Genomic DNA, 17,255 nt, shown 5'->3' with positions numbered 1-17,255 from the left:
TCTACTGTGTTTCTGTAGAAGTAGTTAACATATTTCTGAGACAACATTCAGATTTGATTTCATTTGTGATACATCGATATGTTTATATTGCAATGATATTACTCTTATGTGTACTCTTACTTTTGTCACAATGATCTTTGACATACTTGTAACTCTGAATTTTGGGCGCGTAAGCGATTATTAGTTAGTTGTTAGTGTGTCGGACCTTGAGAAAGTCAAGTCTTGGATGTCATGTTGGAAAGACGCGTAACGTAGTCAGCTTATAAAATGTGAACTATAACAGTGAGGAAGATGTTTTCAAGTATGTTTTGTATTGTGAAGTGATGTTTTGTGTGTTACGTGCTATCGCAACAAAAGCAATAAAAAAGGAGTGTAACTTAAATTCGGAGTGCTGATTATTTATTTACATCACCATTGTGCTAACTTTGAAAGGTTTAATCTTCAAGAATGGTTTGTGAAGCACATCTACAAAACTTTTGAATATAGCAGAATAAAACCTAGGCCTCTTTGCATCCGAGCTTGGAATCACCACCACCTAGATTTTCGATGATTGAGCCATGATTTTACAACGAAACGAGCGTGGGAAACAAAAAGATGAGTGCCTAGTTTATTCATTATTACGTGAAATGACTTTATTAATGTGCTCTAATGACACCTGCCACACAATAACTTTATTGTTGTCCGAAAATGCAGTATTTAGCAGTGTGAGCAATACCACAATCATTATTTAATTATGACCTTTGTTGTGGTAGGATTGTTAGAAGTAGGAGCAACGTAATATCATTGTTAAAATTATCGTGTGTGTGTGTGTGTGTGTGTGTGTGTGTGTGTGTGTGTGTGTGTGTGTTGTCATGAATAAATATCTACAGCTACATACCAAACTCATGTTGTACAGAGCAGTTGTCTCATTTCCAAGCTCCTGTGTGGCTGCGGAACTATGATACTACCACTGTGAGATCAAAAAACTTGGGTGCTTCCACCTACAAAAAAAATGAGATACATCTTGAATGTTAAGTGGGAGGACCATGTGACCAACACCGCAGTTCTTGAGAAAGTACACCTAAACAACACAGACAACCATGACCACTCATCCATCGAGGTGATTACGCAATGTTCATCGCATGAGTGATTCCAGGCTTCCCCACCAAATCCTTTATGGTGAACTCTGTTCTGACAATAGACCACATGGAGTCACTCTGAAGCACTTTAAGGACCAACTAAAATGCGTAATGAAGACAACTTGTTTGAACAAACATGGGAAGATTGTGCTATGGACTATTTCCTGTGGAGGAACACTATCCATCGTGGTCAACCTGTTTGAAGTAGACTGTGACAGACAAGAAGAGGCCAAGTGACAACCAAGAAAGCTCCATCAGTTGCAACTCCACCTGCCTCTAACCATTCAGTGGGATTTGTGTGTACACATTTTATGCCCGGGTTGGTCTCTTTTTGGAAACACATCCAGAAGTAGAGTTGAAATGCTCAATCTATGCAGGAAGGAGTTACGCATACAGAGAACCAAGTTGCAGCCAATGAATGATGTACTGGTCCTGGTATGTGGGTGGTTCAAAAAGAAACAATGTTGCTACGGCACTAGTGTGTGTGAGGGGACTTCAAATAATTATATATGGCCAAATAACTTTTATTGGAAGCTGCACTACACTTCAAAGTGAAATACATGACACCATTTTTTTGTCAGTCACAAAGTCTTGAAACAATAGAAGATTCAACTAATCATTCAATGCCTCAACTAGAGAAATCTACTTCTTGGTTATGGACATGTTCACTGTGCGAATGTTATCACTCGAAAATCTTCCCCCTCATATGCTCCTTCAGATTGCTGAAAAGGTGGAAAAGTCAAGGGGGGCAAGAATTTGATATCCCAATCAGAGTCACTAACGACTGTGCAGAACTGGTCAAATAGTTGGCACCGTTTCACTATGGCTAGACATTACATTGCATTGGTCCATATACTGCCAGAATTTCAGTGTGAATCTGCATCCAATTTAGATGTTTTACTCAGAAGAATCTTACTGTCCTGGGTATTTCAACTTCAGAGTACATTGTCAGTTACCATGCAATTTCACTTACACACAGAGGCACCTATTATCCATCCTGCAACGTAACTTTCTCCACAGCAGACCTGAGACATGTGCTCTCTTCTGACAACGTGCCAGAAGTTGTGCAAAGGTCTTAATGTGGGACAATGTGTGTAACATTCTGAAATCCCTATCTATTACTTTCCAGTGTAGTTACTATGGTTGTCTAAGCATTTGCTCCATTGGTAAACCAATCTGTCAAAACTAGTATGAGAGAAATCATGGTATAGGTCTTGCAGCCACGTAATGGCCTCCTCAACTTTGGAATCAGTTCTGACGTGGTGGGCAGCCAGGTGCTTCTTTAATGGCCGAAACAGATGAAAATAACTTGGTGTAATATCCTGGCTGTGCAGATGGTGTTCCTTTACAGTCCAGTGGAAACACCAGGCCAAATCATGTGTAACCAAGGCTAGGTATGGTGTTGGAATGAACACACTCTGTCTGATACCCCATTTAGTGATGGAGAGAGGAATCCATTTGCTTGGCTTTATTCTTAGCTAAGAGTTGCCGCAATACCCAATGACAACGTACCTTCCAGTACTCAAATATATTCTCTTGCTCCACTACATTGCTGTGCAAAATGTCTTCATGGATGGGACAACCTGCTTCACTCAAGCCTCCTACATGAGCCATGCTATTATCTGAGGTAAACAAACTCGGTCACCCTGACCTATGCTAGTCTCACACCTGTTCTGTCCTTATCAAATTCCTGGGATCAATTTCACACCCGTTTTCGTGACACTTGCTGTATAAATTTCACTAGCTAATTTTTTTCTGTTAATGAAAAAAACCTTACTACACTCAGCACTTCAATCACTGAACACAAATCTGTCATCATTTAAAAGTGTATCTCAAACTGTGACAACAGTTACTTCCATATACCTGCAACATTTGAAATATTTGATCATCTATTTTATTGAAGAATGTAATTTAATTTGAACATAATATTTAACACCCACAACAGCTTGTTGCCATACTTCCTGAACCACTCTCATAATACCAATGTCTGGCTGCTAGAATCTCCAGACTTAGGCTGTTAAGATTTTTGTTCATGGATAAAGTGAAAAATGAAACAGAGAGGTGGGAAGCAGGTGGATATTGGATGAGATAGATAGAGGGAGGGAGGGTGGGAGGGAGAGGGAGAGAGAGAGGGAGGGAGAGGGAGAGGGAGAGAACTTCTCTCCCACTTGCTTCACTAGGTCATCCTCAGTCCAGTCCAATGTGCTAGCTCCCTGGCCATTGGCCTTCACCTCTCTCATAGATCCATCCATACTTATTTCCGTACCAAGTGCACTAACAATCAACAGCACCTGCATTTTGACATCTGTCATACCTTTCCTGCCAAAACAATCACTCCCAAATGAGCTTAGGCACCAACTGACTGCTTATTTGCAGTGACGAGAAGTCCCTTCTAAGTAAGCTGACTGTGTAGCAAAGACCTTCACTGAGAGGCATTATCCCTCACAAGGAGATTTCACATTCCATAACCTCACACCCAACCCCCCAGGAACTAGCAGCATATCCCTGCAGGCGACCTGCCAGATTCACCCACCCAGCATAACAAACTCCAGTCCTGTCACAAGCTTACCCCATTAGAGGCTGGGTCACCTGTGGAAGCAGCTGTGTCATATACCAGTTCTGCAGAGCATTTTATGAGGGCATGACCATCAACCAGCTGTCTACAAGAATGAACAGCCACCGCCATCAAATTGGCCAAGAGCAGAACTGATCACCCAGCGGCAGAACATGCTTATTGGCATGTCATGCAAGATTTCATTGGTTAGTCACCCACCTCTGCCATTTGAATTCTTCCCCCAGCAGCAAAATTACGACTCCCCTATTCTGCTACACATTAATTACTTAGGTTACATTACCCCATAAAAGAAGGTAGTGAGAGAGAACACAGACCCAGTAACAAAACCTCTGGGACTAGACAAGTACTCCATTGTTGCACTGGTGGGTGACAATCCACTGAAAATGATATAAGGAAGGAGACCGACTGGTAGGTAATAACATTTGTGTATTGTTAACAGTTATTTTTACACAGGATACTGGATAATACCATTTTAAAGCTACAATGGCATACACTGTGTGTGTTACAAAAATATTCAACATACTAACACAGTAAAGATATATCTAAAAATGCATCTTTGTTGTAACAGTTTTTAATAAACGTCATGGGAAGAATGCCTAAAAGGATTGTTGACTGCAAATGCGAAATTCATACTCTAACCTAACTTATCTGCCACCTTGTTAAATTTTGAATATTCCCACAGGGCACTGATATGTTTGCTTTGTTAAAGCTGCTCACAAATGAGGACCAGGAGCAGCAGTAAAGTAACTATTGTGTAATGTATGGAATATTTAACGCATTGACTGTCCCAAGGCTGCCACAGCTGTGCAGATCACCTGATGGTGTGCATCAGTCAACATGTTACTTAATGGTGTATACAGACAAAAGGAAGGTAATTAAATGGAGGGAAATGTGAAACATTTCCACAACATACAGAAAAAACAAAAAATGGATGTTTTGCTAATCCCCAAAAATCACTAATGAACGATAATCTATAAATTTCGGAAGCCCAGTTAAGCAATAGCACCGGCACAAAGCAGAAATGCAGGTGTGTTTTTATTCTGTGTTCTAAAGGCTTCATCCAAAAGCTGTGTTATCTTTATATGCCTATTGATGACAGAACTATACAGTGAGCAGAATACTTACCTTTACTCCCTATGTTATTTATACTTCAACAAGGTCTTTCCATTATCGTATTTAGTTCTTATTTTACTGGACAAAGTTTGTGCTGTCACTACCTTATATGTTTGCACATGTACTACACACAGCACATTTCGACACATGAAGATCCTATCCCACCCACCGTGTGTCTTGTTGAAGCAACACTGCATGAAATAACCGCAAAAATCAATGTGGGATGTAAAGTGAACCTATCCATTAGGACAGTGCACTGAAATCTTGTGTTAATGAGCAGTAGATGACCAACATAAGTGTGTTTGCTATCAGTATGGTATTGCCTCTCCTAGGCTCGTGACCATATCTGCTGGAAAACTGTGGCCTGGTCAGGTGCGACCCAATTTCAGTTGTAAGAGCTGATGATGGCTCCATAGTGATGTGGGCTGTGTTTACATGGGATGGACTAGGTCCTCTGGTCCAACTGAACCAATAATTGACTGGAAATGGTTATGTTTGGCTACGTGGAGACCATTTGCAGCCATTTTTTATGGATGGCAATGCTCCATGTTTGCAAGCCGCTATTGTTCTCAATTGATTTGAAGAACATTTTGGACAACTCGAGTAAATGATCTGGCCATCCATATTGCCCAACATGAATCCCATTGAATGTTTACAGGACATACCTAAGGGGTCAATTTGTGCACAAAATCCTGCACAAGCAACATTTTAGCAATTATGGAAGGCTACAGAGGCAGCATGGCTCAATATTTCCGCAGGGGACTCCAAACAACTTTTTGAGTGCATTCCATGTCCAGTTGCTGCACTATCCCTGGCAATATGAGATCTGACAGATTACAAGGTATCCCATGACTTGTCACTCAGGGTAGTCTCTCTTTTAATATATTAGAAAATGAAAGCTGACAAGATATGGTAATTAATTAGTGTGTCTCAAATCAGGAAATTAAAGTTCATGAATTTTGTTGTATGTGTGGGTCCAGAAAGTAGTTTTTCCCACTGAAATTTTCATCACACTTTGGCAGGAACAAGTACCTTTACTGTTTACCCACCTGACTGCAGAAATGAATCTGCGAGAATTTTCGTCATTCCAGAAAAATGCAGTTTCAGAACTCTACTCACTTAAACCAACTGCACCCAAACAATTCCTCTCTAGTAAAGAATGATTGTGTAATTCAAACTATACTGTTTGCCAATTCAAGCTTCAGGAAGCACATGTAGCACACTCCACCTGTTTATGACCACATGAAATGACAGCTTGTCTAAATTGATTTAAAAATTACAGCAATCACACATTCGAAAAACAAACGCACTTAACAAAATCAAAGGTCTTTCAAATTGATCATATGTGGTACATGTATAATCAATGACAGAATACCAACTGAAATGCATACTTCAACCACTTCCAAAACTTTGACACTACTCTCTGTTCTCCCAAGTATTGTTTAAGCCTGTAAGAAACAAGAGTTCATTTTTCCTTGAATTTGTGGTCTGCCTTACACAGTGGATTGCCATGAACTGTGTGTCCAATTGTCAAATCTCAGGTCCAATTACTGAAAGGAAATGGGGGGAGGGAGGTTAGTTCCTTTGAAAAGTGGACAGAAATGGATATTGGACATGAAAATAGCACTGTGCTGACACAGTATCACTTGCCTTTACAGCAATGTGTGCTAGGTTTCTTCACATGTACAATATTTGCTAAAAATTCCTCTCAGTGGCACGTAAATACAGTGCCCATACATCATTTCTTATGAATGTTTTCACCTCGGAATTGGCTCAGCATGCACAATACTTTTCACATGTCTCCGTAGATAGAAAAAAAAGTTTCAAGACTCACCTGTGTCATATCACAGAACTGCTCGAAGTATGTGAGCACCCATGCCTGTTCAAAAGTTACAGTTACATTTTGCCAATGAGATTGACCATCCATTGCATGGGATTTTCTGTAGCTCATGCATGATATTTCTCAAAAAAAATTGTCTGCACATGGGGAAAACCTACCACAATGTGATGCATGATTTGGTGCAAGGGCTCGCTCTTGTACTTGGAATCTGACCATTCCATCTAAAGTTGTGTTAGTTTTGACTGAATGCTGATTTGTGACAATGCCAAAATGGTTTGCTGGTTTGCTCGCATAATCTGCCACCAGCACACTAGTCAGCAAAGCTGTAGCAAGATCTATAGTTGGCGCTGGCTCAAGTGCGCCTATCAGGAGAGGCCAAAGACAGACTCGCAAGAAACACACCACCAACGCCCTCTCAACCGCAAGTGTTTAGATCATTGCCGCTCACCAGAGGGCCACTGTCTCAGTCACTAGCTCAGCCGCTGGCACACAACTTGCACTCCAAGTTGCCATCTTCAGTACATTGAGACCAGATAAGTGTGCATAGTGGGACTTTACTTTACCCACAATGATACTGAAGTTTGTAACAACTAGAATACTGATCATGTCTACAAGAGGGCTATTACAGAAGAGCTTGTACCACAACATGTGGACTCTCTCAAAGATAAGTAGCTTTGTATTCATGTAAATAAAGAACCCTGTTAATACATGTGTGCAGTTGTGTTCTAGAAAGAGGATACCGGTCACCAATCATCATCTCCCTTGATTCCTAGGGTACAAGACTCAACATCTGGTAACAGATATAGCCAGAAAACAAGTACAATTAAGAATATCTTTTTCATGATCTAGTTGCACATTATGGATGAGGGAAGTAACTGTACACACAAGGTACCTCCAACCATGTATAGAGTACCAACTCTAAGAATATAGCCACGTAGGAGCAAAACTGTGCAGCTCTTTGCAACACCTTTGTATGCCGAACAAATCTGGTTCAAATAGACATTTTTTGTTTTAACAACAGATAACGCTGCCAGCAAAATATGAAGTAACACAAATTCATAAGACCACATATTGCCAGATTCTTTTATATTCAGGAAACATCTGATTTTCACAATCTGACTAATCAAGTAAGAAATGTTACAAAATGTGTAACATGAAAACAAGAGATACTTTAAGAATTATTTGATTGTGTGTCAGATCTTTAATGACTTCTTCAGCTATTTACATTCACCCATGAGTGAATGTCTAGAGATTTTGAAATTTGTGGGAAATTTTGTTCACATTGGTCATGAACAACAGTGATTTTTAAAAATATTTATTAACTAAGTCACATTTAAAACAAGTATATAACAAATACCATACTATACTTAAATCAACTCATAGTTAGACACTTATGGTAATATACTATAATCTACGTATTTAATAATTACTACACAGCAGTGTTGATATAAATATGCACTGTAAGGGCATTAAAGTATAACTTAATTCAGCACTAGAGCAAAATTCATGCCACTACATACAATATACAATACAAAATTATGTTGCATAAAATCATAACTGCTTATAAAGAAATAGAACGTGCATTCTTCAAAAGAGAAGTATTAGCATACAAATGATTTTATTTGTACGACATTCAAAAAGCCTTTACATAGACGTTTTAAAAAAACCTCTTTAGAGTGTAGAAAGGAATGCTAGTTTATAACAATGCTAACCCACAGATATGGAACTGTGGAATCAATAACAAATAAAAGACTTTTCTTTCACATGTAAAGAGATCAGGACTTAGTATACAACAAAAATGACAAATATCATACTAGATACTTTTTAGGTAACAGTTAGCACTTCTGTTGTGTGTAAAACTAAACCATAAATGAACATGTAATGAGTTTTACAATAAGCACTATTGGATCCTCAGCCTGTCTACCTCTATCAGCTCTTTGACAGTAATCCAACCTTTACGGAGTTCGTTATTTGAACCGCTGCCAGTTCACCTGAAACAGCCAAAAATCTGCATTTTACTGATATTCAGCAACTATTTTCTTATCATTATCTGATTTTTACAATTGTTTTATTTAGTTTCTGTTTACCAATATTTATCAAGTCATTTAGCAACTAACTGTTTATTGTGTGTTATTGATTACTGTATATGAAGTGTTCTTGAAAATGGAGGAAGCATCTGTCTTTCCTGATTCTTATTATGACTAATTTTTTTTATTGTGTTTGGACTAGGGAATTCCTGCCAACCACCTATCCTCAAAGCATGTTGTGTATGCTGTGTGTGGTCACTGTCTTACCTTGACAAATCCTACATCATTGTGAGATGAATCTTGAATGAATAAAGTCTAACACAGTATCTTCTGACTTCTTGCTCAAGAATTTTGTGCAAATTTATCTCGATTTTTTTTTTCAAATCCTTAAAGTTTTATACTGCCTACAGATAAGTTCAACATCAGAGTGTTTATGTCATTGTCCTGATCTGGTCTAGCAGAAAATAAAGTCCTTAAAAGAGTGTACTATCATATTAAAAATCTGAAGTATCATCACAAAAGGAAACACTGGGGAAAGAGGTATAAAAATACTTACACTTAACATCTGTAATATAACTGTGGTTAGTATACTATAAGAGTTCAAGAAAGTCATCCCTTCAATGACTTACCAATAATCAAAATGTTCCAGATAAAGCACGGCTGCAATTTTGAAAGCATCAAAAAAGGAAACGAAAATCGCACCAAATATGAATCATAGCACCTTCCTGCTGTAAGCTGTTCCTTGTATACATTAATGTTAAAATTTTCTCTACCCAAGATGAGGACCCACCAGCTGACAGACAATACCTCCTTTCACGCAGAAAACAATTTTTTCCTTAAGTTTTTATACATTAACGGTTTACAAGAGTTTGCCAAAGATTTTACTATCATCTCAAAAAAATACAGCTGGGTAAGTAATTTTTTGTTGTTTGCAGGTATATGCCTGCAGTTCTGGTAAACACCAAAATCTCAAAATCTTGTTATCACAGCATCAGGGTACATGAGCGGAAACAAAATAGCTCAGCTCATTGGTAAAAATCTATTACTGTGCTGTATTTCATTTTCGGCAGCCACTGTATCAGATTCCTGACAGAAAATGAAATATTGCACAAATTTTATCAACAGGCTGTGCCATTTTATTTCAGTTCCCTTAGTGATGAGCTACAGTATCATGGCACAGGATTTTCAATGTTTACCAGGACTATAGACTTGTACCTATAAATAAACAAAAAATTAATTATGTAAATATTTTTATTTAAACTTTATAACTGTAACATATAAATACTGCTTGAAGCTATTTCTTGCTTCAGTGGACTTCATAAAATACAATTAGTACAGCTAATTTCTATTTCTTTGCTGCTTAACTGCAAGTATTTTTCAAATTAGATTTATCTTCACATGAAAAAGAGCCAGAGGGAGGCCTAATGTACTTAGGATTATACTATCGTCTACGTGGACTAACAAATTCCACCTTTTGAAAAGCTTTCTCAGAAGGAAAAAAAAAGTATCATGGCATAGGTTAATGTTATGTTTATATGTTTGTTACAAAATTTACTTTTAGAACAAAAGAAGAATTATGTAATCAGTCACTAAAATTTACATTTATTAAAGTTATAATTTGGGTGTCATTGTCCATAGTTGCTTTGTAATTATTGAAGGTCTTTTAATTCTGTCTTTACAACTACACAACTGTGCTTCATTTGATTGACATAAAAGATCAGTGGTCTTTAATGAGAGATATTTACAAATTGGCTGTCTTCTTAGATCGAGTAACAGTTTGTCGCTTTTACTTATGGTATTTCTGACAGCAGGAAGCACCGCCTGCTTGGCTGTTTTTAAGTTATTCTTTCTTTTGGCACTGTAGATTACTGCTTTGCAGAAGTATGCTCTCTCAATGTGGAACACAACCACAATGTATTACCACTCCTATCTCTCTTTCTGGCTACATACACCTCTGGTGTTTTGCATAGCATTACCCACTTTACTGCTAGGTTTTTTTTTATATGTAGAAATGTACTCTTCCTATTATTCATCGTATGTTTGCTATGATATTGAATTATGTTACGTGATTATTTAATATGTAAGAGAAATGAAGATGTAGTGATGGAGTTAATGGTTTAAATGGTGAGTAGGTGGAAGTCTGTTTAATGTGTAAATGACTGCTACTTGTTTGTTGTTCTGTGGGTTCTCTTACTCTACCAGTTCCCTTCTTTTGCTCCTCACCCATTTTCCTCCAACACACACTCCATTCCACGACTTTGCACTCACCATTCGATCCTCGCCTCTGGTGACTGAGCTATCTCTGGCAGTATTTTGTTGATAGATATGAAATTTGGCCAGCCTGTAAAACTGTATGTATTTTCTTCATAAACATTTTGAAGCTTTGGCCTCACATCTCTTACATTATTACAGTCACAGCTGCTCTATATTGTACTTCTGGTTCTTGGACCGTTCACTGTTTCTATTTTGCTCTTTTTTTATTTCTCAGTCCAGTACACCTTCTTCCTGGTTCCATGCTTGATCGGTGTTCAGTTTTTGATGTGGTGTCCACTGGACCCTCTTACCACTAAATCTGATGGCAGTGCAATGGGGAGTTTACCTCGTTGGCAAAATCAGGTCGAAAATACCTCATTTCCAACCTTTTTACAAAATCTTCCACTTTTGACTAATTTATTCAGCATTGGAAAGTGGCACATAAATGAATCTTTATATTTGGGAACCTTATGTTGTTAGGTTACTACATGCCTGCTTTCACATTTTACATACCATTAGTTCCTGAGATTTAAGAAACTAAACCTTGAAAATCTTTTTGGGTGGCAATTTTGCGTAAACTTTCCTGGTTGAAAATGGTTCATCATGTTCTTTTCATTATTATTCTTAAGAGAACACAAAGTTGTACACAACATGGTCAAATTTGATTTCTTTCAACAAAATATTTCCCCAAGATATAACAGCTCGAAGTTGCTACGAGTTCATGCTTGACCTGTGAAAAGTTATGCATGGAGTCAAACTAGTGACTTATCTTGGACAGTACTGCTTTGATGAACGTTAAACTTTACCAATGTTCATTGGGAACATGTGCAATTGTTCACATAAAATTTAAACTAAATCTGATGGTCCAGCATTGAGGTCTAGATGAGTTGACATGGAATGACCCACACCTTCACTCTAAAGGACAATTTCTTTGTTATTTGTCACAGTTACCATTCTGCATCAAGTAAAACAATGTAGAAAATCTTGACAGGTTTGCCGAGGTAAAAATGCATTGCATAACCTTGGCATGTGGTTGATTTTAGCTTGCACATTACTGTGTATGAAATGTAGATAAGATACTGATATTGTATTTAAAATCGCAAGCAGAACAATATAATTTCATTCTCGAGTTATTAGTTTTTATATCTATTGGACCGTTGTGTGAGTCGCACTCAATTCCATCCCTGCGCTTTTGGAATAATGCTCGTAACAATCGCCATATTTCATGAACACTTCAAGATATCGAAATGAGATTTTTTTGCAAATGATAACACATAAGAGGCACATGTTTTGTGATAAAAACTCAAGTTTTTTTTTTATCATTCACTGGTATATGGAAACAACTAGTTTGCGGCAGTGAGAGGGTCAGCAGAATGGGACACTGTAGCACGTCAATAGTTTACAAAGAAAATGCAGAGGCTGCATTTAAACGCATTCTCAGCACCTGGGAGCAGTAGAGCATTACTAACTCGCCCACAGCAGTAAAATGTTCATGGAATATTTTCTAATTTTATCAGTTATTATGAAAAGCTCATGAGTCTAATTTTTCACAAATTCAGATTTCAGTATTTTTGCATTCTCCATCTGTAGATGCAGGTATTTCTGTTGACAAAGTCACGAGTTTCTGCCTTTAAAGCCAAGAAAATAATTGCCACAATATTTATTTGGTAATAAATGTCATGAGTCCAGGACTCACGACATTTTCATACTACATCTTCATTAGTTTTATGAAATATTTTTTAAATCACCGAAAGTAGCCTACGGTTTATGTCCCTACATTAACAACAATCAGATTTTACCAGTACCGATTTCATGATCTATTGTTGGCACTACATTGTAAGACAAATCTTGTGTGATTGTCTGATCTTTCATTAGTAGTATCAATTTAACCATAAAAGAGCATGGACTCTAAGAAGGTAGCAGCCATAAAAAGAGGAAAGGCATATGGCATTATGATAAATACAAACCCATCATAATAAAGAAGGCTAGATTACGAGGAGAAACGCACATTAACTACAAGGGACAAAACATTCCTGCAACTGCAACGGGGAAAAATTCCAAGTAAGTATGAATTTAAGAACTAAATGTTGAATACATGTTTTTTTATATGTATAGTAAAACATAAAGCCTACGTTTCCCTTGCTTATTCTAAGCACTGCTTTCTTCTGTTGCAGTTGTAAGCTTCGCTGTTTTGATGCCATTGAGATAAACAGAGCCCAGATCCTGGAAATATTCAAGGAATTCGGGAGCAAGGATGCACAAGATTGATATCTACAAGATCTTATGGAAGATACGGAAATTACTCACAGACGCCCAAGAAAGGATAATCCAAAAAGTAGGAAGAAGAACTTCAAATATAATGTTCAAGTTCACGGAAATAGAATTCTGGTATGTAAAACTGCATTTATTAATATTCACGGCCTGAAAAGTGACGGGATGATTCGAAGATTACGAGACCCGCTGGTTTTAGGAAAATCTCCTGTAGATAACAGGGTAAGAGCATGGGAAGCAGAGTCAGAGCTATAAAAGGTGATGTTATTGATAAAATAAAGTAACACACTGAATCGTTTGAGGTAAAAGTCACTCACTATGCAAACAGAGATATTAAGTATTTGAAGGCCGGTTTGAATGTAAAGATTATGCATTCACTATTTCTAGACACATTCCCTGATTTGGATGTAAAATATGGATTTTATTTTAAGTTTTCCCACAAAAATTATAATTACAGGTTTGGTAGACCTCACAAAGATGTTTGTAGTTACTGTGAGGAGCTTTGAACTAAAAAACACTTACCCTTATGATTCATCTAAAAGAGTGATTGTTGCTGAGCAAATGGTTCATATCCGAAGGACCAAGAAGTTTTTATAAAAAGATAAAAGCTGTATGGGAAAAGTGCATTCGAAACGATGTCGAAGGAATATGTACGGATTTTATGCAGAACATACCATTTCCCTGCACTACAGTACAGGAAGTGTTTTACCTACGTCAGCTCTGGGTCTTTACTTTCAATATTTACAACTTTAAGGGGATACAGAAACTGATTTTGGGTTAAAAACTCAGATTTTTGTTTTATTGACGTATTATATTCCATCAACTTTCCTCTTTAAAATGACATATCATACATAGCTCTACTAGAATTATAAATATTTTATTTTTATAGATTTGTGAGATCAGGTATTGCGCTTTATTTTTACACGTCTCTCATGGCTGACCATAAACTTTTTGGCAGTACATTTCTGTGACATAAATTCAAATATCCCACTTTCCAGCCACACTTTATACATTATTTGTCTGAAAATGTTTCCCTCTGGTTTCCTCAAGTTACTCTAACTTTGTGATATGATTGTTTGTAAACAGGGTGCTATATGAAAGTAGTAGTTGTCGAGTTATTCCGTATTTGGTGCTTCATTTTTCACAGTGAAAATGCCTCAAGCTAGAGCAAAAGTGTGCGAACTGGCAAAGGAAAAGAAATAGCGATTCATTAGCAAAGCAAAGCAGTTCTTCATCATCAGTGTTGGAAAACGTGAGTCCACTTACTGCTAATTTGCTGAATGAACTTACTCCAAATGAAAACAATGCTTCTCATAAAAAACTAAACAATTTGGAAGAGAAATATAATTTACTTGATAAAGGGAAAGAAGTTAATGAACTCATTGATGTAAGTATATTGTGCGAAGCTCTTGAAAACAGAGTGTGCTGCAAAAAAGTCAAGGAAACATTTCTCTGAAAGTAGAATCCCATGTTGGCCTGGCAGCCCAGTTTAATTTAATATGCAGTGTTTATAAGTACAGCTGTAAGTTTCCAAGTTGTTTCAGTTACTGTAAATAATGGATACAAGAAAACTGAACTTTACAGTGTAAATATTAGGTTAGTTTATGGATTGTGAGCAATTGGTAAGGGCAAAGCAGCTGGTGATATGCTGTGCGGTGTTCTAAATCTTCCAAGTGTACCTTCAAAGTTTGGTGCTTACAACTATGTACTAGTATCTGCAGTTGATGTAGCACAAAGTCAATGCAGGTAGCTGTGGAAAAAGCAGTGAAAGAAAATGATGGCAGTTGTGGCCTCACAGTAGCTTTTGACAGCAGTGGCAAAAAAGGGGCCACACCTGCAACAATAGTGTTATAACAGCAACTAGTGTTGACACTGGCAAGGTTATTGGTGTTTCAATACCGTAGATGCAAAGACAGGCTGAAAAATGAACACAGTTATGATTGTGTTGCTAATTATTATGGTACTAGTGGTGGCATGGAGGTTGCGGAGATGAAAAAATTTTTGATCGCTCTTCAGAGTGGTACAATGTTCGCTATGTCAAGTATCTGGGAGATGGTGACTAAAGCATTCGAAGAAGTTTTGGAAAACGAACCATATGGGAACAGTGTAAAATGAGCAAACTTGAATGCATAGGACATGTTCAGAAGAGAATGGGTGCCAGGCTGAGAAGGTTAAAATCAATTACGAAAAGGAAAAAAACTAGATTATGGGAAAACCTTGCATGGCAAAGGAAGATTGACTGACCACATTCAGAATTGCTATGGCCTTGCAATCAGGCAAAATACAGGCAATCTTGAAGAAATGATGGTTTGTGTCCCAAAGGTGAAAAGAGCTGGTGTAAATACAATAGGGGACTAACAACTGGAGAGATATACATTCACCACCACAGTCTACCATTAGCCATCATGGAAGAAATAAAGCCCATTTTCAGAGATCTGGCTGACAGAAGTCTTCTGATGAAATGTCTTCATGGAAAACTGCAGAACCCCAACAAGTGATTGAATAGTGTGACATGGTATCAGCTCACAAAAACAGGGTTTGTCAGAATTAATACACTATATTTTGGTGTGTATGATGCTGTGGCAACTTTCAATCTTGGGAATATAACTAAATGCCAGGTCCTTTAAAAGTTGGGTTTGTGTGTTGGTTCCCACACAGTAAGTGCTATGTTGACTTTAGATCAGCACAGACTAAGGCATGCTGACAATATCAAGACATTAGTGAAAAAACCAAGATAGGTGCAGAGGGGTGCCAAAAGAAGACTTGATAAGTATGAAGACTGTGAATGGGGTATTAACTATGGATCAGGAACGTTTTAATCTTCTTTGTCCGTTTCCCATAAGTTTGCTTTTTTACTTCTTCTAGGAATGTTATCTCGGGTACTGGCAAACCTAGAAGAGCTATGATGTTCATTGTCCTTAGGTTACCTTCTGAAGAAGACAAATTTATGTTTGTTGAAACCTAGGTAAATAATTTCTTTATCCATTGCAACTGGTCGGCTGTTTATAATTTTAAAACCTAGAAGGCTGAAATTTTTATGACTTATTCACATGGGTTTCTTTCACAAACTGAAACAACGATTTTTTAATTACTTGACTTACTACAAAAGACTTAGGGGTGATAACCTAGTAAAAAGTGACGGAAAAAATTTACTTAAAAATAAATGTAAAATATCTCTGTTAAAAAATACTTTGACAATAAACTGTTGTTTTAGTATTGTTGTAACATATCAATGCACGTACAGTAAAAATTACACTAAAAAATTTATCTCTCTGTCTCCAGTAGTTTGCGAGAAAATGTTTCCTATAGTAGGCATATTTTAACATTGGGGGGATAGGTGATTCCGTATCCCCTTAAGACTGGCAAACCTCATTTCTTTGTATTCCATGAAGGAATAGCCAAAAAGGGAGGTAATGAGATTTGTAGTTTCTTGCTTGCTTTCTTCGGTGAACATTACTTTGATAAAAATATTAAGAATATGCAGAATTTCTCTGATGGTGGCCCAGGACAAAACCGTAACAATACAGTAGTCCGATTCCTAATGGCATTAGTAGAGCTTGGTATGTTTGAAGAAAATTTTCAATACTTTCCGATCTGGGGTTACTCTTTCTTACCTTGTGATAGGGTGTTTGGGGGCATAAGTAGAAAGTTATGACAAACTGTGAAAGAATATATTGAACTTATTCTTCATCCTGCCAATAAAATGAACTCATTCATTGTCAACTACCTTGAGGATAACAACATTGTTAAGAACTATAAGGACTGGTGGCCAGAGCTTTCTAAATGCAATTCCCAGAGTTTAGAAACAATGGGAAAAAGACAGTTCAATGAAAGTCAACTTCAGCGTTTCACAGTACAATATGATTGAGTATGACAGCCACAACCCAGGGATATTAGTAACCCAATCATTCATTGATGGACTGACTTTTTCAGACTTTTAAAACACCTAGCAAACGTCACACTCACAACAACCTTAGCACATGGAGAGAAATATCCTATAAACAAAGTTAAGATCAATGATATAAAAAAAACTGGAACAGGACATCCCAGAGGAGCTC

At 37.4% G+C, this 17,255-nt stretch overlaps 1 protein-coding gene across 1 annotated transcript in view; it reads right to left on the bottom strand.

The window, feature by feature from the left end:
* Positions 1-7,945: 7,945 nt before the first annotated feature.
* Positions 7,946-17,255, bottom strand: part of LOC124555981 (RNA-binding protein 1-like) — a 38,837-nt gene continuing 29,527 nt past the window's right edge. The window contains exon 5 of the mRNA XM_047130026.1: positions 7,946-8,637. Coding sequence (XP_046985982.1) covers positions 8,634-8,637 — 4 coding nt within the window. The 3' untranslated portion in view covers positions 7,946-8,633. The remainder of the gene's footprint in view (positions 8,638-17,255) is intronic.

The sequence above is a fragment of the Schistocerca americana genome, chromosome X, assembly GCF_021461395.2.
Source record: "Schistocerca americana isolate TAMUIC-IGC-003095 chromosome X, iqSchAmer2.1, whole genome shotgun sequence".
NCBI classification, from domain to species: Eukaryota; Metazoa; Arthropoda; class Insecta; order Orthoptera; family Acrididae; genus Schistocerca; species Schistocerca americana.
Note: the sequence above shows the minus strand (reverse complement) of the source record. Positions and strands in the feature narration are given on the sequence as shown.